Source organism: Phascolarctos cinereus, unplaced genomic scaffold, assembly GCF_003287225.1.
Source record: "Phascolarctos cinereus isolate Bilbo 61053 unplaced genomic scaffold, phaCin_HiC Scaffold_5;HRSCAF=322, whole genome shotgun sequence".
Taxonomy (NCBI): Eukaryota; Metazoa; Chordata; class Mammalia; order Diprotodontia; family Phascolarctidae; genus Phascolarctos; species Phascolarctos cinereus.
In genome coordinates, this window is record NW_027555958.1 from 292515806 (window position 1) to 292536154 (window position 20349).

Genomic DNA, 20349 nt, shown 5'->3' on the forward strand with positions numbered 1-20349 from the left:
CTCAGGAGAGAAGCTTGGGCTGTATGCAGAAATCATCTTCACAGGAGCAGCTAGGTAGCACAGTGGATAGAGCACTGGCCCTGGAGTCAGGAGGACCTGAGCTCAAATCCAATCCCAGATACCTACTAGCTGTGTGACCCTAGGCAAGTCACTTAACCCCGAATGCTTCCCTATAAAAACTGTCTTCACAGAGATGAGCTGTCATGTAGGTCACCAAGTGAGAGAGAAGAGGACCCAGGCCAGAGCCTTGTGGGGGGAGGTATATCCCACAGTTAATGAGTCTGACATGGATGAAGATCCAGCAAGGGAGACCGAGGAATGGTCTGACAGAGCGCAAAGAAAACCTCAGAAAGGTGAAAGCATCCAAGAGAAGAAAAGTGGGCAACAGAGTTGAATGTTGCAAAGAAGTCAAGAAGGATGAGTACTGAGAAAAGGGTATTAGATTTGGTAACAGAGAGCAAGAGAGAGAGAGTGAGAGAGAGACAGAGACAGAGAAAGAGAGACAGAGAGACAGAAGAGACTCATGAAGTTGAAAGCCAGACTGTGAAGGCAGCTGGTGTAGATGACTTTTCAAGGAGTTTATCTGAGAATGGGAGGAGAGATAGGATAGCAGCTAGCAGAGAGAGCAGGATGTAAGGAAGGTTTGGTTTTCTTTTGCTCTTTTTGTTATGTGGGCATGTTTGTAGGCAGCAGATAAGGAAGCAGGGGAGAAGGAGAAGTGAATATTAGAAAGAAAGGGGACGGTAGGGCCTAAATGCCAGAGAAGACAGGAAGAGGTGGTCAACGGCACATGTAGAAGGGTTGGCCTTGGCAAGGAAATGGACCATTTCTTCATCAGAGATTGGAATAAAAGAAGTCAGGGGAAGGTGAGACATGGAAAAGAGGAGCTTGTGGCAAACGGTCTCAACTTTTTTTTTTTTAAACAAAGTATGAGGCAGTTCTCAACAGAGTGGCTGGGGGCAGGAGGTATTATGGGTGGCTTGAGGAGAGACGAGAAGGTCTGGAATAGCCACTGTGGTAAGTGGGATAGAGAATCATTTAGGTAAGAGAAGAACTGCCTTGCTTCAGTGAAGGTCCAATTGAGATTTTTGTTATTTAGTTGTTTCAGTTGTATCTTTGTGATCCCATTTGGGGTTTTCTTGGCAAAAATACTGGAGTGGTTTGCCATTTCCTTTTCCAGTTCAGTTTACAGATGAGGAAACTGAGGCAAACGGGGTAAAGTGACTTCTCCAGGGTCACATAGTTTGCAAATGTCTGAGGCCAGATTTGAACTCAGGAAGATGAGTTCCTGACTCTGGGCCTGGTGCTCATTGCCCTCCAGCTGAGATTAGAAAACCTAAATTTACTGTGCACCCAAAGAGTCCATTCAGTTTTGTAACTCCTCCTACCTCCCTTCAGCTACATCTGAGTAGTAGTGGAGGGGGCAGATGGTGAGACTCATCCGGAGCTGGCATTTGACAAGGCAAGATGGCAAAGGACGAGGTGGTAAGGGATTTGAGAGTACAAAATGGTGGTTATGTAAAGAACACAAAATTGAAGTGGTTCACTAAGGGGTCGACCTTGGGAAGGGAGAATTCTGTAGTCTGAGCAGGGTGATGGCCATGGAAAATACCAAGGGGTAGAGAAAGTGGAGGTCATGGCAAAGGGAAAAGTTTAGAAATACTGGAAGGCAGAGACAGAGAGGAAATGATAAAACACTATGGTAGGATAAAAGAAGCTCGGCGTTCTTGAAACTTTGTGAAATGGAATGCTTAGAGGTGATAGCAAGAGCAAAGGTATGGCCATCGCCATGTGTAGCTAAGGAGTAGAGGAATGGGTCAGGGGAGCAGAATGGATTGAGGAACTAAGAAATTAAGATATTTGAGGTAACATCAGCATGTACACCAACAGTTCCCTAGTGTAAGGAGTTGAGAGGGAAACCGTGAACCAGACGCTGAACTCAAATCACTGATTTGGTGGTTCTTTATCCACTGATTTCATAAAAGTGGCAAAATAACAATCATAGAAATAGCAAATAATAATAGCCACTCAACCACTGATTCTGTGGTTCTTCATCCACTGAGTTCATAAAAAAACAGCAGAATAATAATCATAGAAATAGTCATAACAATAGCCAGTTAACCACTGATTCTGTAGTTCTTTATACTGACTTCATAAAAAATAGCAGAATAATAATCACAGAAACAGTAATAATAATAGCCACTCAACCACTGATTCTGTGGTTCTGTATCCATTGACTTCATAAAAAAATAGCAGAATAATAATCACAGAAACAGTAATAATAATAGCCATTCAACCACTGATTCTGTGGTTCTTTATCCACTGACTTCACAAAAAGTGGCAGAATAATAATCAGAGAAACAGAAAAAGTAATAATAATAGCCTACATTTAGGAGCATTTTAAGGTTTAAAAATTGTTTTTTTTATTTCATAACACTCCCCACCAGCAGCCCTTGCTCTAGAGCAAGGGTGGGGAACCTTCAGCCTCAAGGCCACACGTGCCCTTCTAGATCCTCAAGTGCAGCCCTCAGACTGACTCCAAACGTCACAGAACAAATCCCCTTAATAAAAGGGTTTGTTCTGTAAAACTTGGACTCAGTCAAAAGGCTGCACCCAAGGACCTAGATGGCTACATGTGGCCCCAAGGCTGCAGGTTCCCCACCCTCGCTCTACAAAGCAAAATTACATGGAAGTCTGGAAGTCATAAAGCTTATGCAGTTTAAGTGACAGGGTTGGTTGCATCAAGAATAGACGGCAGTCCATCTGACCCAGTCCCCTCATGGTGATGTCCCGTCTTGTGCTGTTTGTTCTGTGTGTTCACGTATGAGGATGCCAAAAGAACTTAGGCACTGATGTTGGATGCTTCTCGACACGTTCTTCAATCACAGTGAGTGATGTACACCGTGGGAATAAAAAAAGTCATGCAAACGTTACTGGCAATCCAGTTCAATGCTAAGTGCTGGTAATGGGATTCTGGAGGAAAAGCGGTCAAGTATGGGCTTGAGTATCAGAGCTGGTGTCACCCAAAGGATGGTCTACAAGGTGATGGAGGCCAGAGGTGATATCACAGACATATCAGGGAATGGCTAATGTGTGGTCAGTAACTGAGCCTAAGGCTGTCTAGGGAAGGCCAGAGTGACTGGCAAAGAAGTAGAAGGCCGAGTGAAGAAGGCTCGCACATCTGATTTGAGCTTGGGTGTGGCTTGGACGTGGTAGCAAGCTCTGGACCAAAGGTGTGGGCTCAGTGAAGCTGTGGCTTCTCAGGCTAACACAACAAATGTCACATCCAAACTTTCTGAGCAGCAATTCCATAGCATCCCCTACAGAAGAGCAGAGAAGGGAAACCCAAGTGCAGCTGGGCTGAACCTTCCCCTTGCCCAGTCTGGATGCTACTCTTAAAAGATCACCCCTTGGCCAGGCCCGTAAGGCACCATTATCTCTCCTGCTGGAGCCTCGGAATCCTCACCTGTGGTTCCTTCAGGTATCTCCACCTGGGCCGTAGTCTGATCTTCATGTTCCTGCTCATCCACTAAGGGTGCTGTCACATCTGGAAGGCACCAAGAGTCAGCTTTAAGAGGTGCCTGGGGATGTCAACAGGCTCCACCCTGCCTGGGGTGGCACAGTAGGAGAGAGGGAGAGAGGCAAAGCGGAGGTGACGAGGTCACATGCAAAAACAATGGCAAAAAAAGCAAAAACCAGAGCAACCAGCTACTTGGAGGCCTTGCACTCATCAGGAAGGAAGCACACGGTATTCTTGGCCATGCAATGGCAGCAAAGGAAGCATAGAGCCCATTGGCAATGGAAACCAGGGACAGCCAACCTTACAAGCCTATACACAAGGTCACACATCCAGAGTGGTCCTGGACAACTTAAAAAAAAATGGTGAAGATAAGATGATGCTTAATCACTGTCTTTTCCTCGGTACAGTGTGGGAACCTCCTTTTGGGGGGGATACTTAACCACAGAGAGAGGCAATTATCTGTGTGGTGCAGTATGGGCAGGCTTCTATTTCTCAACATGGGTTACAAAGGAAAATAATTGATGCCTAGAGTTGGTGCCAGCCCTCTTGTCGAGATGGAGCTAATGAATATTCTTCACACAGCCTGCCAATTTGAAATTCCATTTCTCTATCCCCATTCCCCACTCCCCCGCATCTGAAAGACCCTGTGATGTTCAGAGCCTTCCTACAAAGGCTGAAAATTGTCAGCCTTTGAAAGTTTTCCAAGTTTGGATGCCTAGGAATCCCATGTTAATTATCAGCCTCCCAAATGCAGCTCTGGGCTTCCAAATAGAGGCCAAAGGGCAATACTGTTTTCCTATATACTTGCTGCTGGAGAGGGAAATGGCAAAGCACTCCAGTATCTCTGCCAAGATAACTCCAAATGGGGTCACAGAGAGTCGGATATGACTGAAACGATCGAACAACAAATATCCTTGAGACCCTTGGGTCTGGGTCAGAGATCTCGGAGAATCTCTGAGGGTAAGGCAGCATCCTCCACTTTTCAAAATTCCTTGAGATGCAGAAAACTCTTGAGCTTTTGGGTATGAGTTGGTTTAAAAAAAAAAAACAAATTTTTTTTGTTGGCATCTTGGATCATCACCTGATGCTGAAGCCTAGAGGAAGGCAAGAGGCCAAGAGATCCAAGATCAGCTCTAAGGGACGCTGAACAAAGAACAACTATCACCACAGACGCTGTCGAGGCAGTCGGTCAGCCTTGGTAAGGTCTTCAGAAAAACAGGAAGCATTTTATGTTCATCCTGAGTCAATCTGTGTCTCCCTGACAAGACTGAGTTCCGAGAGGACAAGGAGGATGAGAGACAATTTAATTTGCAGGCAGCTGGGTGATAAGAGTGCTGGAGAGGGAAAGACCCGAGTTCCCACCCTCCTTCAGACCTTAACTAGCTGTGTAACCCTGGGCAGGTCACCACCTTTAAAAAGGCTCAGTTTCCTCATCTGTAAAATGGGGGTAATAACAGCACTTACCTCCCAGAGTTGGCATGAGAGTCAAATGAGATTTAAGCTCTTTGGCTTGGAGACCTTTGCTTTAACCATTAGCCTAAACCTTTGCTTAAATAAAGCAGCCATATAAAGATGAGCTGTAAGTGTGACAGGTCCTATCCTGTACTGGGCCCTGAGTCAGAAAACCAGGTTCAAACTCTGGCTCTGATACTTGCTAGCTATGTGGTCATCAGAAAATGATTTTACCCCTCTCGGCCTCAGTTCCTTTATCTGTAAAATGGAAACAATAATTCTTATACTATCTACCTTACAGGGTGTCATTGTGAGAAAGGCACTTTGTAAACATCAAAGAGTTAAAGAGAGGAAGATTTACTACATTTTTTTATATCATATTTCGGTTATAACATTTGGTATTCTCTAAGGATGAGGCAGCTAGATAGCTCAGTGGATAAAGCAGCGGGCCTGGAGTCAAGATGACCCAAGTTCAAATCTGCCCTCAGACACACATACATCACACCAGCTGCGTGATCCTGGGCAAGTCACTTAACCCTGTTTGCCTTAATCCATTAAGGAAATGGCAAATAAATCCAGTATCTTTGCCAACAAAATCCACGGACAGTATTGGTGTTCTATGGCCCATGGGGTAATGAAGAGTTGGACACAACTGAGTGACTGAACATCAAAAGGATACCAAAGAATCACAGAATCTCAGAGTCGGAAGGGACTACAGTGGTCTAGTTTAATCTATATAGGAATAGAAATCCCTTCTAGAGTAACCTTGATGACTGTCTCAAATCTAACTGTGCTCTTGGTGCTGAGCACACAGAAGATGCTCATTAAAGCTTAACCAAAAAATCACAAGAGAGAATCTTCGAGAGTCACTGAAGTCCCTCCACTGGACAATGGGAAGGGAGTCACGTCAGCCAGCCTGCCCCAATGACATACATTTTGCTTGGGTAAGTTCTCAAGGCCTGAAGAGAATATTGGAGTAGCTTATGGCTACTCTGAATCATCCTAGAGAGAAGAGAATGTGACTAACATGGGAAAAGATGATTTGGGAATCTAACAACATATAAGATGCTTTCCAAGGACCCAAAAGTCCATGGGGAGAGCAAGGCTAAGAAGCTAGGGGTCTAGGCCACGATTGGGCACAGAGCCTAAGAAATGGCAGACCCAGAGCTGATGGTGGAGCACTGGGGGAAGGGAGGGAAGGATGGGTGGATGGGTGGATGCGTGTCTACTCTACAGAAAGGGGCACTTCCAGAAAGCTCTGCATCCAAAGCATAGACCTAAGAGAGTGCTGCTACTGTAATGACTGAGTAGGTGGTGAATGGAAGAAGACTCCACGTGGCTCTGAAACATTCTCAGGGCCCATCCCTGGAAACCTAAAAAAGCATTCCTCTGTTCCAGGAGTACAGGGAACATTGGGTCATTTGGTCAGAGAAGGATGAAATGGATTGGCTGTAAGCATCGCAAAGCAAAGGCAAGGAGCATGGCCAGGCGCTGGGTGGAGGGAGCAATGAAAGAAGGAAGTCCCCACCTTCTGTAGTTGGAGTGCTCTTAGCAGATATTTCAGAGACCTGTTCATCCGATCCATCATCGGCTGGGGTGTGAGGAGCATAGCCTGTAACATACACGAGGAACCCTTCAGAACGACTGCCCCTCCTCCTGCCTAAGCCACGAGGACCTTCTGCTGTTGTTGCTGAGGGCGTGTGTGTGTGTGTGTGTGTGTGTGTGTGTGTGTGTGTGTGTGTGTGAAGATACACATGTTAGAATCTGACAATTACCCCACATCTCATGCAAGTGGAGGAAACGCTGAAGTGTGATACAATCCTGAAAGGAAAATGCCCAGCTGTGATGTTGCAGGACTCACCTGTGCATACTGAAGCCCGATATCAAGACGTCTAAGAAAAGGTAAGGGTCAAATACTGAGGTCCGTGACAGCGACCAGAACAATCAGTAGATTCATGTAGTGCATTATATTGGGCTTCTGTTTATACTTCCTATTCCAAGGCTAATTGTTCAAGTAAAAACTTCTGCCTTAATTAATGGTCCAAGTCCATAAGGTTTATTTATTGAGCCTGGCTCTCTACAGTGAAAGCAAAAGTGGGTACAGGTCCCTCATTTTATAGAGGAGGAATGTGGAGTTGGCAATTAGCCATTAGTTAGCCCAGGTGGGCTAAATTTTAGAGGCTTTGCAAACCTTAAAGTACTATATCAGTGGTTCTCAAACTTTTCCAGAGTGAAAAAAAACCCTTCATTTTATTGTATTTTTTTTTTTTAGGCAATTGGGGTTAAGTAACTTGCCTAGGGTCACACACCTAGTAAGTCTCAAGTGTTTGGTCTGAGGCTGGATTTGAACTCAGGTCCTCCTGACTTCAGGGCCAGTGCTCTATCCACTGTGCCACTTAGCGGCCCCCCAAATCCCTTCATTTTAAACAAAACTTTGGCAGATCTTTTGTAGTAAAATTTTCTAAAAACTTTTTAATGCCCATCAATAAATAACTAAAGTTCATTTAAAAAAAACTTAGGGTGATTCATGGTTCCTTGAAGCACAGTTTGAGAAATACTGTGCTATGTAAATGTCAGCTATCATTATTATTGTTGTTGTTGTTATTGTTATTATTATTCTTAGAAACTCTCCAGGTGGTGATCTGCTTGGAGTTTCTTTAAGGGAGTTCCTTAGACCAGCGAAATTAAAGGTCTAATAAAAATGATTATCTTGTTCTTTTTTAAATGGGGTTCAGACAGAAACAATCTGAGAACAGTCGCTATCCTGCTCCTCTTTCATATTTGATATTCTGAGGACTACTGTACAGGCTGATCAATGAACTCCTTTTTGTTAACTAAGCAATAATACTGGAATTTAAGCTCATCTTCTTGTAGTCTTACTGAGCAGCTTGGGGACCACTCCAGCAGCGAAAAGAATACAGAGATGAGATGCACCGTATCACATTTTCACATGATTTTGACTTCTTCTAGTAGGTCTCTATGGGACAGTGGGGTGGAAAGAGTGGAGAGAGCGCTGGGCCTGGAGTCGGAAGAGATGAGCTCAAATTTGGCTTTAGCCAGTAACTGAGTGACCCTGGGCAAGTCACTTAACCCTGCCTGCCTCAGTTTCCTCATCAATAAAATGATCTGGTGAAGGAAATGGCAAACCACTCCAGTATCTTTGCGAAAAAAACCCCAAATGGCATCACGAAGGGTTGGACACAACGGAACAGCAATAACAACACTAGATCTCTATATTTTAGAAGTTCTTCATTCCTTGCAATTTGGAGACTACAAGTGGTATGCTGACATCTGTTACAAATATTGCAATGATATTGTATTAAAAGCCCAAAAAGGAGTTACCCAAAACCTAAATAAGGCAGAAGTTATTACTTTAATAACATAGTAGCTTTAAGACTAGAAGGCCAAACAGAAACCCAATACACAAATCTGCCAACTGCAAATAACTGCAGACATCAGCTTTATTTCAGCTCATTTAATTAATGGAAGGCTGATAAGCAGAAAAGACAGGAGTAGCTGATTCCTTTCCCTGGAAGGTCATCTTACCCTCTTACATAGGGTCTATTTCTGAAATGTATTATATTTATATTTAGCCTTCTGTTTTCCTTAAGTCCGAGCTCTCCGTACTTTCTTTCAATGGAGGATCACTAACTGTGAAAAGTGTTTTGGGATGCTTGGTAGAGAGTGCCTAAGTGAACAAATTTTGTTAGCATACTCCCAGGGGTCTTTGTAAAGCAAGTTATGTTAGGTTCAATGGAGTTAGGAGATCACCCACTTGAATGTTTCCTCTTCCCCACGAGGCCCTGCCATTGTGAATCAGCATCAGCAGCTTCATCTAGGTATCAGTGTACTCCCCAAGCATCCCAGTCCTAAGCTAGTCAAAGTCCTAAGGAGAAGAGACATTTAATTTAATGAAAGCTCACTGCACAGAGAACGCTGCTCTAGGCACTGTGCGACACACAAAGTAATCGGAAGACATGACTCACTGTCCTTAAGGATCTTGCCATCTGATAGGGAGAGACAAGAAACACACATAAAAAAACAGACACATCGAGACAACCAAAACATTAGCACCAGTGTAATAGCACTCACATCTGTGGGAGCTCATCTCTATATAACACATACATGTGCAGATCTATCTGCACATGGGAGTTCTGGGGGTCAGGTGCTGAGGTATCTCCCTGGAAAGGCGGAGAGCACCCAATCCTGAAGGGATGAGGAAAGGAGAGGAGGAAAAAGGGTCAAAGGAAGAAGGAGGCATGACAGCAAGTCTAGAGGGTATGGGGTGGAAATTCTGATACATGTAGACAAGAATTATGGAGAGGAGACCCAAGTGAGGTACTATAGTGGGGCACTCTGGCTGTGTGCTTGCATGTGTGCATGTGTGTGTGTGTGTGTGTGTGTGTGTGTGTGTGTGTGTATGTGTGTATACCTATATGAGTGTGTATGTACAAAACATAAGAATTTTAGGCTCCAGTTATATTCATTTCTAAAAACTAAGCAATTCATCTCTCATAGTTTGCCTGTTTATTGACAAACTCCTTAATTTATTTGGAGGAAAAGACCCACATGTGCTTAAAAGGAATCATAAGAAGCTACCAAAGCCATGGTTGCTAAACCTAGACCAGTTTCCTTATTTAACAAATGGGGAAACTGCGGTCCATTGAGGGAAATCAACTTGGCGAGGTCAAAGATACTTGTCTCATTAATGCAATTATGCTCTTTATGTACCTACTGGTCAGCCCTGAAGCTGATGCCTCAGATCAGTTACTTGCCACATAGCTTTTGGTCTTGGCATCTTGGAGTGGCTGTCCCTCATGGTCAGCTTCAGCTAAATATAATAAAGGTTGAAATGTTCTCGTCCCTCCTTTACCCTCCTTTCTCTTCTGGGCCCAAGATGCTCATCCCATGGGTTAACCCACTGCATCATGGACATTCTAAGAAAGGAGACTAAAACTAGCCTTTCAATTCCCTTCTGGCCTTCACTTCACCTAGAGTCAATTTTGCTTCTTTTGGACACATTCTCTATTTGCTCCTTTCACTGAAACCCTACATCAGTGGTTCTCAAACTTTCTGGTCTAAGGGCCTCTTTATATTCTTTTTATTTCTTTTTAATGCAATTAGGGTTAAGTGACTTGCCCAGGGTCACACAGCTAGTGTCAAGTGTTTGGTCTGAGGTCAGATTTGAACTCATGTCCTCCTGATTTCAGGGCCAGTGTGCCATCCACTGCACAACCTAGCTGCCCCCTCTGTACATTCTTAAAAATTATTGAAGGCTCCTCAAAGGCTTTTTGTTTATATAGGCTATACAAAAGGGGGGATGCTGGAGGTGATTCAAAACAGCTCAGCCAACTGTTAAATTACACGTCAGAAACAGGCAAACACTACAAATCAGGGCTCCATTTATTGTTTTGTGGATTGTTGAAACTTAAGAAAGTGATGGGAAAAGTGCTAATATTATGCAGATTAAACTTAAAGTACTTCAAAATCCATCTATCTGCCCCTCAGCTGGTTAGTAAACAAACATTTACCAGCATACCCTTGATAGTTACATAAATTTGCTATATTAGAAACTTTTTAGAAAATTTTAAAATGTTTATTGTTCATTTAAAAATAACACTAATAAATCCATGTTACATGTCAACACAAATAACATTTTAATGAAAATTATTATTTTCCAACACAAAAACATTTAGTGAAAAGAGTGGCATTATTTTACATATTTTTGCAAATCTTTTTAATGTGTGGCTTAATAAAGAACAGGCAGGGGGCAGCTAGGTGGTGCAGTGGATATAGCACCGGCCCTGGAGTCAGAGGACCTGAGTTCAAATCTGGCCTCAGACACATAATACTTCCTAGCTGTGTGACCATGGGCAAGTTGCTTAACCCTAATTGTCTCACTAAAGATAAATAAATAAAAATAAAGAACAGGTGGATTCTCACATCTATTTCTGCATTTAATCTGTTGTAATATATTGCTTTGGTTGAAGTATGCGAAGAAAATCTGGCCTCACAAAGACATGTATTTGGGAAAAGGAGGAATATTTTAATAAGTAAATATTTCAGTATTATGAAAATAGTTTTGATCTTGAAGATTCCCTAAAAGGGTCTTGGGACCCCAGAGACTACATTTTGAGAACCACTATCCTAGATCACAGTCTCTTCCTCATCGTTTAAGACTTCTGTAACCCACACAAATAAAACCAATGTAGTCAAGATTAGAAGGAAAGCAGAAAATTGGGGGGGAAATTTTATAGACAGTTTCTCAGATAAAGGTCTCATATCTCAAATATATAGAGAACTCTGACAAATTTATAAGAATATGAATCATTTCCCAATTGATAAATGATCAAAGGATATGAATAGGCAGTTTATGGATGAAGGAACCAAAGCTATATACAGTCATATGAAAAAGTGTTCTAGATCATTGCTTATTAGAGAAATGCAAAAAACAAGTTTGAGATATTGTCTCATACCTATCAGCTTGGCTAAAATGATAGAAGAGGAAAATGACATATGTTGGAGGGGATATGGAAAAATTGGTGTACTAATACATTGTTAGTGGAACTGTGAACTAATCCAATCATTTTATAGAGCAATCTGGAATTATGCCCAAAGAGATATAAAACTATGCAATACCACTATCAGTTCCATTTCCCAAGGTGATCAGGGAAAAAGGAAAAGAACCTCCATGTTCTAAAATATTTATAGCAGCTCTCTTCGTAGTCGGCAAAGAACTAGAAACAAGCTGTGGTTTATGATTGCGATGGAAACCGCTGTGCTATAAGAAATGATGAGCTGGCTGGTTTTAGAAAAACATGGAAAGACTTGCATGAAATAATGAAGAATGAAATGAGCAGAACCAAGAGAATATTATATACAGTAACAGTAGCGCTGTTCAAACTGAACGACTAAACTATTCTGAGTACTATAAATATTCAAATCAATTACAAAGGACCTATGAAGGAAGATGCTATCCACCTGCAGAGAGAACTGATAAACAGAAGTATGCATAGTATGGTTTATATACACATATATGTGTGGGTGGGTATATATGCACACATATATGCATATATGTATACATATATACACATAAATATATGTATACATATATGCATATATATATATACATATATACACATAAATATATGTATGTCAAATAGTGGCCTGCTCTAGTGCAGGGTGGGGAAGGAGGAAGAAAAAAAATTAAAATAAAAAGTGCACAAAAGAAAACTCAGAAGGAAACATGGAAAAGCAGGGTAATTTTGAGAACACGTAGTTTTTATTACATAGTTTTTCAAAAAAGGTAAACTGTGAAATGGAGATTCATGGTTTCATATAAAATCCTCTTTCTGTGTTGTGCTGTGTATATAGAAACAATTTTTTTTTGCCTTTCTATATTTAAGTTTAAAATGAATAAAAAATTTAAAAAAAATCTTTTGTAACCTGGGATGCCCTGCCTAAAGAAACCACTCACTTTCCAGTTGACCTTCACTGTCCATTACTCTGATCCATACATACAACCCCAACTCCTTAGTGCTCTTTCAGTAATTACCCTTGTCCTGTATTATACATAGCTTTATATTAGAGTTCATAGTATCATATACGTAGAGCTAAAAAGGACATTTACTTCAACGGATGAGGACGCCAAGGCCTCCAGAAACAAAACGTCTTGCTCAGGGTCACACATGTAGTTAAGTAGGAGAGCTAGGATTGGAATCTAGGTCATCTGACTCCAAAACCATCACTCTCTGCATAGGATGGCTCTTGTACATATATTATCTTGTCCTCTCCCTGCCTCCCAGCAAAGTACTTTGAGGGTAGTGTGATAAAAGCACTAAAACATTAGTTGTTATAATGCTTTTCCCATAATGTCTGGTCACTATAGTTCTAAACCTCATTCTTAGTACCTGCATAAGGACATGGCTTGACTCTATAGTATTTTGTGATTACAAGAGCCATACTTCATTCTCTGGAATGTAAGTGAGTCAATATTGTTTGCTATAGGATATTTACATGTTTATACCCATTCATACATAGCTATATTGATGAGTAAGGCACTTTACACTCTAGCCATTGCCATTCTCTTCAACCCCCTCCCATCAGGAACTCACACTCTGCCACCACACTGCTTCCCAGTCTTTCCTAAATCATGCTGCCAGGTATGCAGCCCCCTCCCTCAGAACTCCCCTTGACGTGTGATCTTCCATGCACATAGCCTCACCTCCTCCAAGCTCCCCTTTGTGTTACCTTCCTCTCTTAGAATGTAAATTCTCTAAGGTGTCTCACTTGTGTTTGTATGTCCAGTGTTCGCCTGATTACAGAGTAAGTGCTTAATAAATGCTTATTCATTCATTCATTCGATTTGACAACTGGCTTCAAGCACACCAGACCTGGGTTATTCTTTCATGTGAGGAATCAAAGGTCTTGTAGAGATATTTATGCTTTTAAGTGTGTATTAAGCACCTTTACGCCAGGCACTGTCCTAAGCACTGGAGATGCAAAGAAAAAAAGCAAAAATAGTCCCTTTCCCTCAAGTAGCTCACAATCTAATGGGGGAGATGACATGCAAACAATGATATACAAACATGAGATGTACAGGGCTAAACTGAGATAATCTCAGAGGGAAGGCACTAGCATTAAGGAGGACTGGGAAAGATATTTGACCAATGGTCTTTGATCTACCAGACTTCACTACTTCTGGCCAGAAATGTTAATGAATGATGAAAATATGAAAAGCAGACTGCTGCCTCAGGCCCTAACCAGGGCTTCACTTAGAAGCAGGTCTGAAGGTCACTGTCAGGTTGAGACACCACAGATGCGATCTCTTATTCTAGTTTTATTGAAAAAGCCAAGCTTGGAGGTTTTTGTGTAAAAAGACCAAAATGAAATTTAAAATCCACTGTCAGGAAACCAAATTTAAAGGATATGTTTATTTTCCACTGAGAAAATGGGAACCACTACTCACTTGCTCAAACCCTACAGTTAGTCTCAGCCTTGGCCAAGTTCTGTTTCTAGACAGATTGCTGATTGTAAACAACCTTTTAGAAAGGAATGCTTGGCCTTCACCCTACGTGCATGTGGGGAGGATGAGGAAGGGGGAGAGGTTGCCTATACAATGGTGGAAATGGTCCTATGGAACTGTAAGCCCAAATCTTCATGGATAAAAAACACCATTGCGAGGAAAGACTTTGCCAAGCCTTTGCTGTATGAAGGTAATAAGGAACACCATAATTCACTGGTGCCTCTGGGGATTCCAAATGCTTCTTTCTTCAAGTCTTAGCTAAAACCCACTTTTTGCAAGAGGCCTTTCCAGGTCCTTCTCAATGCTGGTGCCTTCCCTCTGAGGTTATCTTTAATTTACCATTTATGGCTCATGTGTGTGATGTGTGTGTGTGAGTGTGTGAGAGAGAGAGAGAGAGAGAGAGTATGTCTTAAGTTTATTGGGAAAATGTTCTATTGCTACCTTTCTTATCATAGTATTTCATTATATGTTTATTTTCTTTGGACTAAAAATTTATAAAACCAACAATTTTGGGGAGCATGGATAAAAATGTAAACAATAATATTATTATTACATCTTAATCTCCAAGGGAGATAAGTCTTTTAAAACATCCTTTAGTCACAGGACTTGCCCCCACACAATAGGCAGCAAATTTGAAGGGTGACCTCTGTCCAAGAATATCTCCCTTCCTACTTGCACAGTGGCTGAAATTCCCACCAATAGAATATTCCTTTGTACTGAGGTACTAACTGTAGAGGTAAGGGGATCACAGTGGGAGACCCCTTTTAAAATGCATACATTCATGTTACCTGAAGAAGTAACACATCAACTCATTAACACATTCACTAAAGCATGGATTCTTAATCCTTTCTGTGTGGTATGGACCCATTTTTGCCTATGGATGACTCCTCAGAATATATTTTTTAAAAATTCAAAATTGAGAAAACTGGGGGGGGAATTTTATAGCAAGTTTCTCTAATAAAGGTCTCATCTGCCAAATATATAGAGAACTGAATCAAATTTATATGAATCTGAGACATTCCTCAATTGATAAATGGTAAAAGGATATGAACAGGCAGTTTTCAGATGAAGAAATCCAAGCTATCTATAGTCATAGGAAAAAAGCTCTAAATCACTACTGATTAGAGAAAGGCAAATTCAGAGAAGTCTGAGATACTACCTCACACCTATCACTTTGGCTAATGTGATGGAAAAGAAAATGACAAATGTTGGAAAGGATGTGGGAAAATTAAGGCACTAATGCACTGTTGGTGGAGTTGTGAACTTATCCAACCATTCTAGAGAGCAATTTAGAACTAGGTCCAAAGGGCTACAAAATTGTGCATACCCTTTGACCCAGAAAAACCTAGGTCTGTATCCCAAAGGGGGAAAAAAAAAGGAAAAGGACTTATATGTACAAAAATATTTATAGAAGGGGCAGCTAGGTGGTGTAGTGCATAGAGCTCTGGCCTTGGAGTCAGGAGGACATGAGTTCAAATCCAACCTCAGACACTTGACACTTACTTGCTGTGCGACCCTGGGCAAGTCACTTGACTCCAACTGCCCCCCCCCAAAAGAAAAATATTTACAGCCGCTCTTTTTTGTAGTGGCAAAGAATTGGAAATTGATGAGATGCCCATCAATAGGAGAATGGCTGAACAAATTCTGGCATGTGATTGTGATGGAATACTACTGGGCTATAAGAAATGATGAACATGATGCTTTCAGAAAAACCTGGAAAGACTTACATGAACTGATGCTAAGTAAAATAAGCAGAACCAGGAGAAAACACTGTACACAGTAACAGCAATATTGTACAATGATCAGCTGTGACTGACTTAATTATTCTCAGCAATACAAAGACCTAAGACAATTCTGAAGAACTAATGATGAAAAATACTATCCACCACCCCCATAAGGAACTGACAGAATCTGAACATAGGTCAAAGCATACTGGTTTTTTTTTCCCACTTTCTTTATTTTTGTCTCTATTTTCTCTTACACATGACTAATATGGAAATATATTTTGCATGACAGCACATATATAACCTTTATCAGACTGCCTGTCATCTTAGGGAGCAGGGAGGAGTGGGAGAGTGAGAGAGAATGTGGAACTCAAAATTGTAAAAATGAAGATTAAAGATTGTTTTTATATATAATTGGGAAAAATAAAATATTAATTTTTTTATAAAAAAAACCATAATTGAAGGAAATGTTATTACCATTAAAGTTTATCTGGGCCTGGGATCTCTCTGCCCCTCCACCTCATCCCACCCCTCAAATACAAAAAAATCCGAAAAAGAAAACTGCTCCTTCTATAAACTTCATGCAATTTTATATAAATTCTCAATTTCCTCCCGTGCATAGCAAGGACTTAGTAAAGTTTAAGCAGCATTTATCCTGGAAGCAGCTACAACTTGGGGGCAAGTGAGAAACCCATGTTAGCCAGACTGTCCCCGAGGAGCTCTGGGCTGGTCTTTCCTATGAAGTTCAGGTGAGGGTGAGTCCTGAAATCTTTGAGAGAAATTCTTTAAGAATCAGCCTACTCTTCCCAGCTGCTACAGGCAGCCTCTGATCAAGCTGAGGAAAAGGTTTTTATTTTTTAACACCCTAATAAATAGCTCTTATTTCTCTCCCCTTTCAGCATGTCTGCTCCCACTAAGAGAACAAGGTGCTAACAGGTTCACGGCACAACTGACTGCCCAAATAAATCTTATTTCCTTCAGGATGCCTCATTTGAATAAGCACAGAAAAGACTGCAGCCTATTACCCCCATTCTCTTCTTGGGCCTTAATTACTATCAGCAATTATCTGCAGCATCCCATTCAATAAAATAGCACGAGAAGACAAAAGTAAAGGGTTTTTTCTTTCTCTTTTCTACTTAAAATAAACATATACATGTGACATTATTGGGAAAATATTTTATAGTGAGCAAGCAAGGATTTTTATCTCAGGTAGTACTGCATCCTGAGGAGAGTCAAACACATTCAGGGTCATATGAGCTGCCTTTTCAGTGAAACCAGTTCTGTGTGGCAGAACTCAACTCCCTTGGGCCAACTGGAAAGGAAGTTGTTCCTGCTCTAGGTTGGGCCTCTGGGGAGGGAGTAGAGGGGGTGGGGGTGGGAAGAAGTACCAAAGTATTTATACTTCACTGTTAGAAAAACAAAAACATAAAACCTCATTCACCCGGATTGCTAAATGGGGAGGGATGGAAGGTCAGACTAAAATAATGAAAGATCTAAAATACAATCCATCCCTGACCCTTTGGGATTGATATGGGAGGAAATAAAAAAGGAAAAGGACTGTGCCTTGGAGGGTACTGAAAACTAATCAGCAGAGGAAGGGACAGGAGTCAATGGGTAAATTTCCTAGGGGAACACTTTTTTACACTTTCTAATACATACAGAAAGACGAGCTGAGGGCCTAAAAGAGCCCACTTTAAGGAATAATAATAACAACTATATAGTGCTTCAAAGTTTGCAAAGTGTTTAGCTCACAACAACATTATGATGTTGGTACTACAGGAATACTCAAGTTTACAAATGAAGAAACCAAGTCTCAGAGATCATGTGACTTGCTTAGGGTCAAATGATTAGTGTCAAAGGTGAGACTTGAAACTAAGCTTTCTTGACTCGAAGGCCATCCCTCTATTCTGGCCACATAGAGATAAGAAACATTTAGAATTAGCACATTTTATCTTACATGTAGAGGCTGTAAGGCTACAGAGAGAGGCGGCCTTAGAGCCAGAAATACCTCTGGTCGAGTCCTGTGTCTGATATTAGAATGGAAAACAGACTGTTTCATTCTTAATATGTGTATCTCCAACACCTAGTACAATGCTGGCCACAGCCAGCACTTAATAAATGCTTGGTGACTGACTGATTGCCAAATATTGGCCGTGTAAGTTTAGGCATGTCACTTAATCTCTCACTGCCTTGGGCAACTTTATAGGACTAAGCTGCAAAGCAGGTTCTAACCCGCCTTGGTAGACTGCGTTCCCTACCTGGAATTCCCTATACTAATAAAATTACAGTTCCGGTCTGAAATAATTTATGAGCCAGTAATGAAGGCTGCCATCAGCTGGGACTGGCACACAGAAGATATTTAATAAATATTTTTGAATGGAAAGTGTTAAAAATAACTTATTTTCCTACCTGGGTTAAATAGATCTCTGTACTCTTTTCAAGCCCTATTCCTCAGCTTGGCAAACTTTTTTTTTTTAATTAACAAAAGCAAGCCTTAGACCCAGGTCAGAATTATTAGTTTAAATTAGTGAGGCTTTACTGTACTTACAGTCGGGAGTAATGAAACACATGTTTCTTTTTGTTACAGTATAAATTATTCTCCTCACTCTACTCACTTTACTTTGAATCAGTTCTTACGAGTCTTCTTAGGTTTCTCTGAAACCATCCCTTTCATCATGTCTTATGGCACAATAATGTTGCATTGCATTCATGCTGTACTACCATAATGGATGCAGCCATTCCCCATTTAATGGTCGCTCCCTCAGTTTCCAGTTCTTTGCCACCACAAAAAGAGCTGCTATAAATATTTTTGTACATATGGATCCTTTTCCCTCTTCCTTTAATTTCTTTGAGGTATAGGCCTAGTAGGGGTATCGCTAGGTCAAGGAACATGCATAGTTTAGTAACTATTTGGGGCATAGATCCACACTGCTTTCCAGAATGGCTAGGCCAATTAATTCCCAGCTCTACCAACAATGCATTAATATTCCTGTTTTTCTCCAGCCCCTCCAACATTTGTCATTTTCTCTTTTTGTCACCTTCATTAATGTGATGGATATGAAGAACAGTAGTATGTATATTTGTTACAAGGATTTTGTTTTTGTTTTTCTTTGTGGTGGGATTGGGGAAAGAAGTAGGTAGAAGGCAAAGAAAGTCAATGCTTATTAATTGAAAAATTTTTTTAAAAGAGTGGAAAGGTTGAGAGGGGTAGAACTAGGCTAAAAGCTTTGATGATTGGGAGGGAGAAGAAAAAGGCAGATAACTTGTGCCACAGGGTCACAAAGATCTGCTTTCTCATTTACTGACCTTTCAAGCCATGTCCCGTATCATCTTCACTGTCCTGCAGCAGAGCATAACCTTGAGAAGGCATGTCTTTCCTCTCTCCTCCTATCTGGAACGGTTCTCCAGAATGGATCTGCTGGTTCCCAGAGTGGTCTTCCATCATGCTGAAGCTTGGTCTTTGCTCAGCCATCCTGTTTAGAGAGTTTCCTGGGAAGAGAATGCAAGGGGGGTGGGGTGGGAGGGAAAAAAAGCAGTCACAGGATGATCCTTCAGAGGTACCTGAAGAAAACTACTTACTCGTGCGGACACTTCCAGTGGGGCAGCTAGGCAGGGGCCTATCCCCCACTACAAGAGGCCCACCACCCACTGGCTTCCTGGATCCTCTGCAGCTCAGCCCCCTCTCCATCAGGCATTGTTTGTGGTCATGCCCTTGTTCTAGTCTCTAAATGATAGTGTTTATAGTATTCTCTCTTGAAGGCTGACAGTGAATTAGTAGTAACTACAAATAATTTATGCCACTGGTTGCCAAACTCTTAGAGAATGAGGACTGCTTTTTAAAATTAAAAAAAAAAAATGTCTTTAGGGACCACTCCATGATAACCTGTACTATTAGCATCCATTGACTAAGAAAATGCAGAAGGATAAAACTAAATGACTTCTGTAATGCTTTAGAATGACTTCGTATTTTATTCCCCATAATAGTCAAAAGAAAGGTCTCATTTCATTCTAAACGGGCAAGAAAAAATGTTTCCTGTTAGATATAACCAAGGTTCAAATCCCACCTCTGAGACGGATTAATGAATGAATCAATCATCAAGGCTCAAATCCCACCTCTGACACTAATTAATGAATCAATCAACCAATCAACAAACACTTATTAATTACTTACTATGCACCAAGCAGCATGCCAGGCAAATGCAAAGGTGTACAAATGCAAAGAATGAAACCGTTCCTGCCCTTGAGGAGTTTATATTCTAACAGGGGATACAACGTATATATAAATAAATAGGTATAGGTACATACAAGATTCAGGTAGAGTAGATGGAATGGAACGTTGGAAGCAAAGACAGTATAACCCTTCTATAACTCAGTAAATGCTCTCAAAAAGTTGCTGAGGCTGAAAAACTCATTAGCCTGTGGAGAAGTTGTTAACGGTCCTCGTAAGAGACACACAAACTACCATCTTGGTAGGGCCTGTTTAAGAATGCAGAGTTACTTCCATGCCATGATAAACTACTGGAAGAAGCTCCTGTTTTTAACACAGCTTTTTAGCTTTTCTCTCATTTTGTTAGTTGCTCAGTATCTATATACCAATATAATTGGTTACTTCCCCATATCTCATGTGT

General features: G+C 41.2%; 1 protein-coding gene across 1 annotated transcript in view; it reads right to left on the reverse strand.

Annotated features, from left to right (window-relative positions):
• MAPT (microtubule associated protein tau) overlaps nt 1-20349 on the reverse strand; it is a 162758-nt gene that overhangs the window by 75873 nt on the left and 66536 nt on the right. Inside the window, 3 exon segments of the mRNA XM_020997404.2 lie at nt 3467-3547; nt 6501-6584; nt 19028-19210. Of these exon segments, the coding sequence (XP_020853063.2) occupies nt 3467-3547; nt 6501-6584; nt 19028-19210 (348 nt within the window).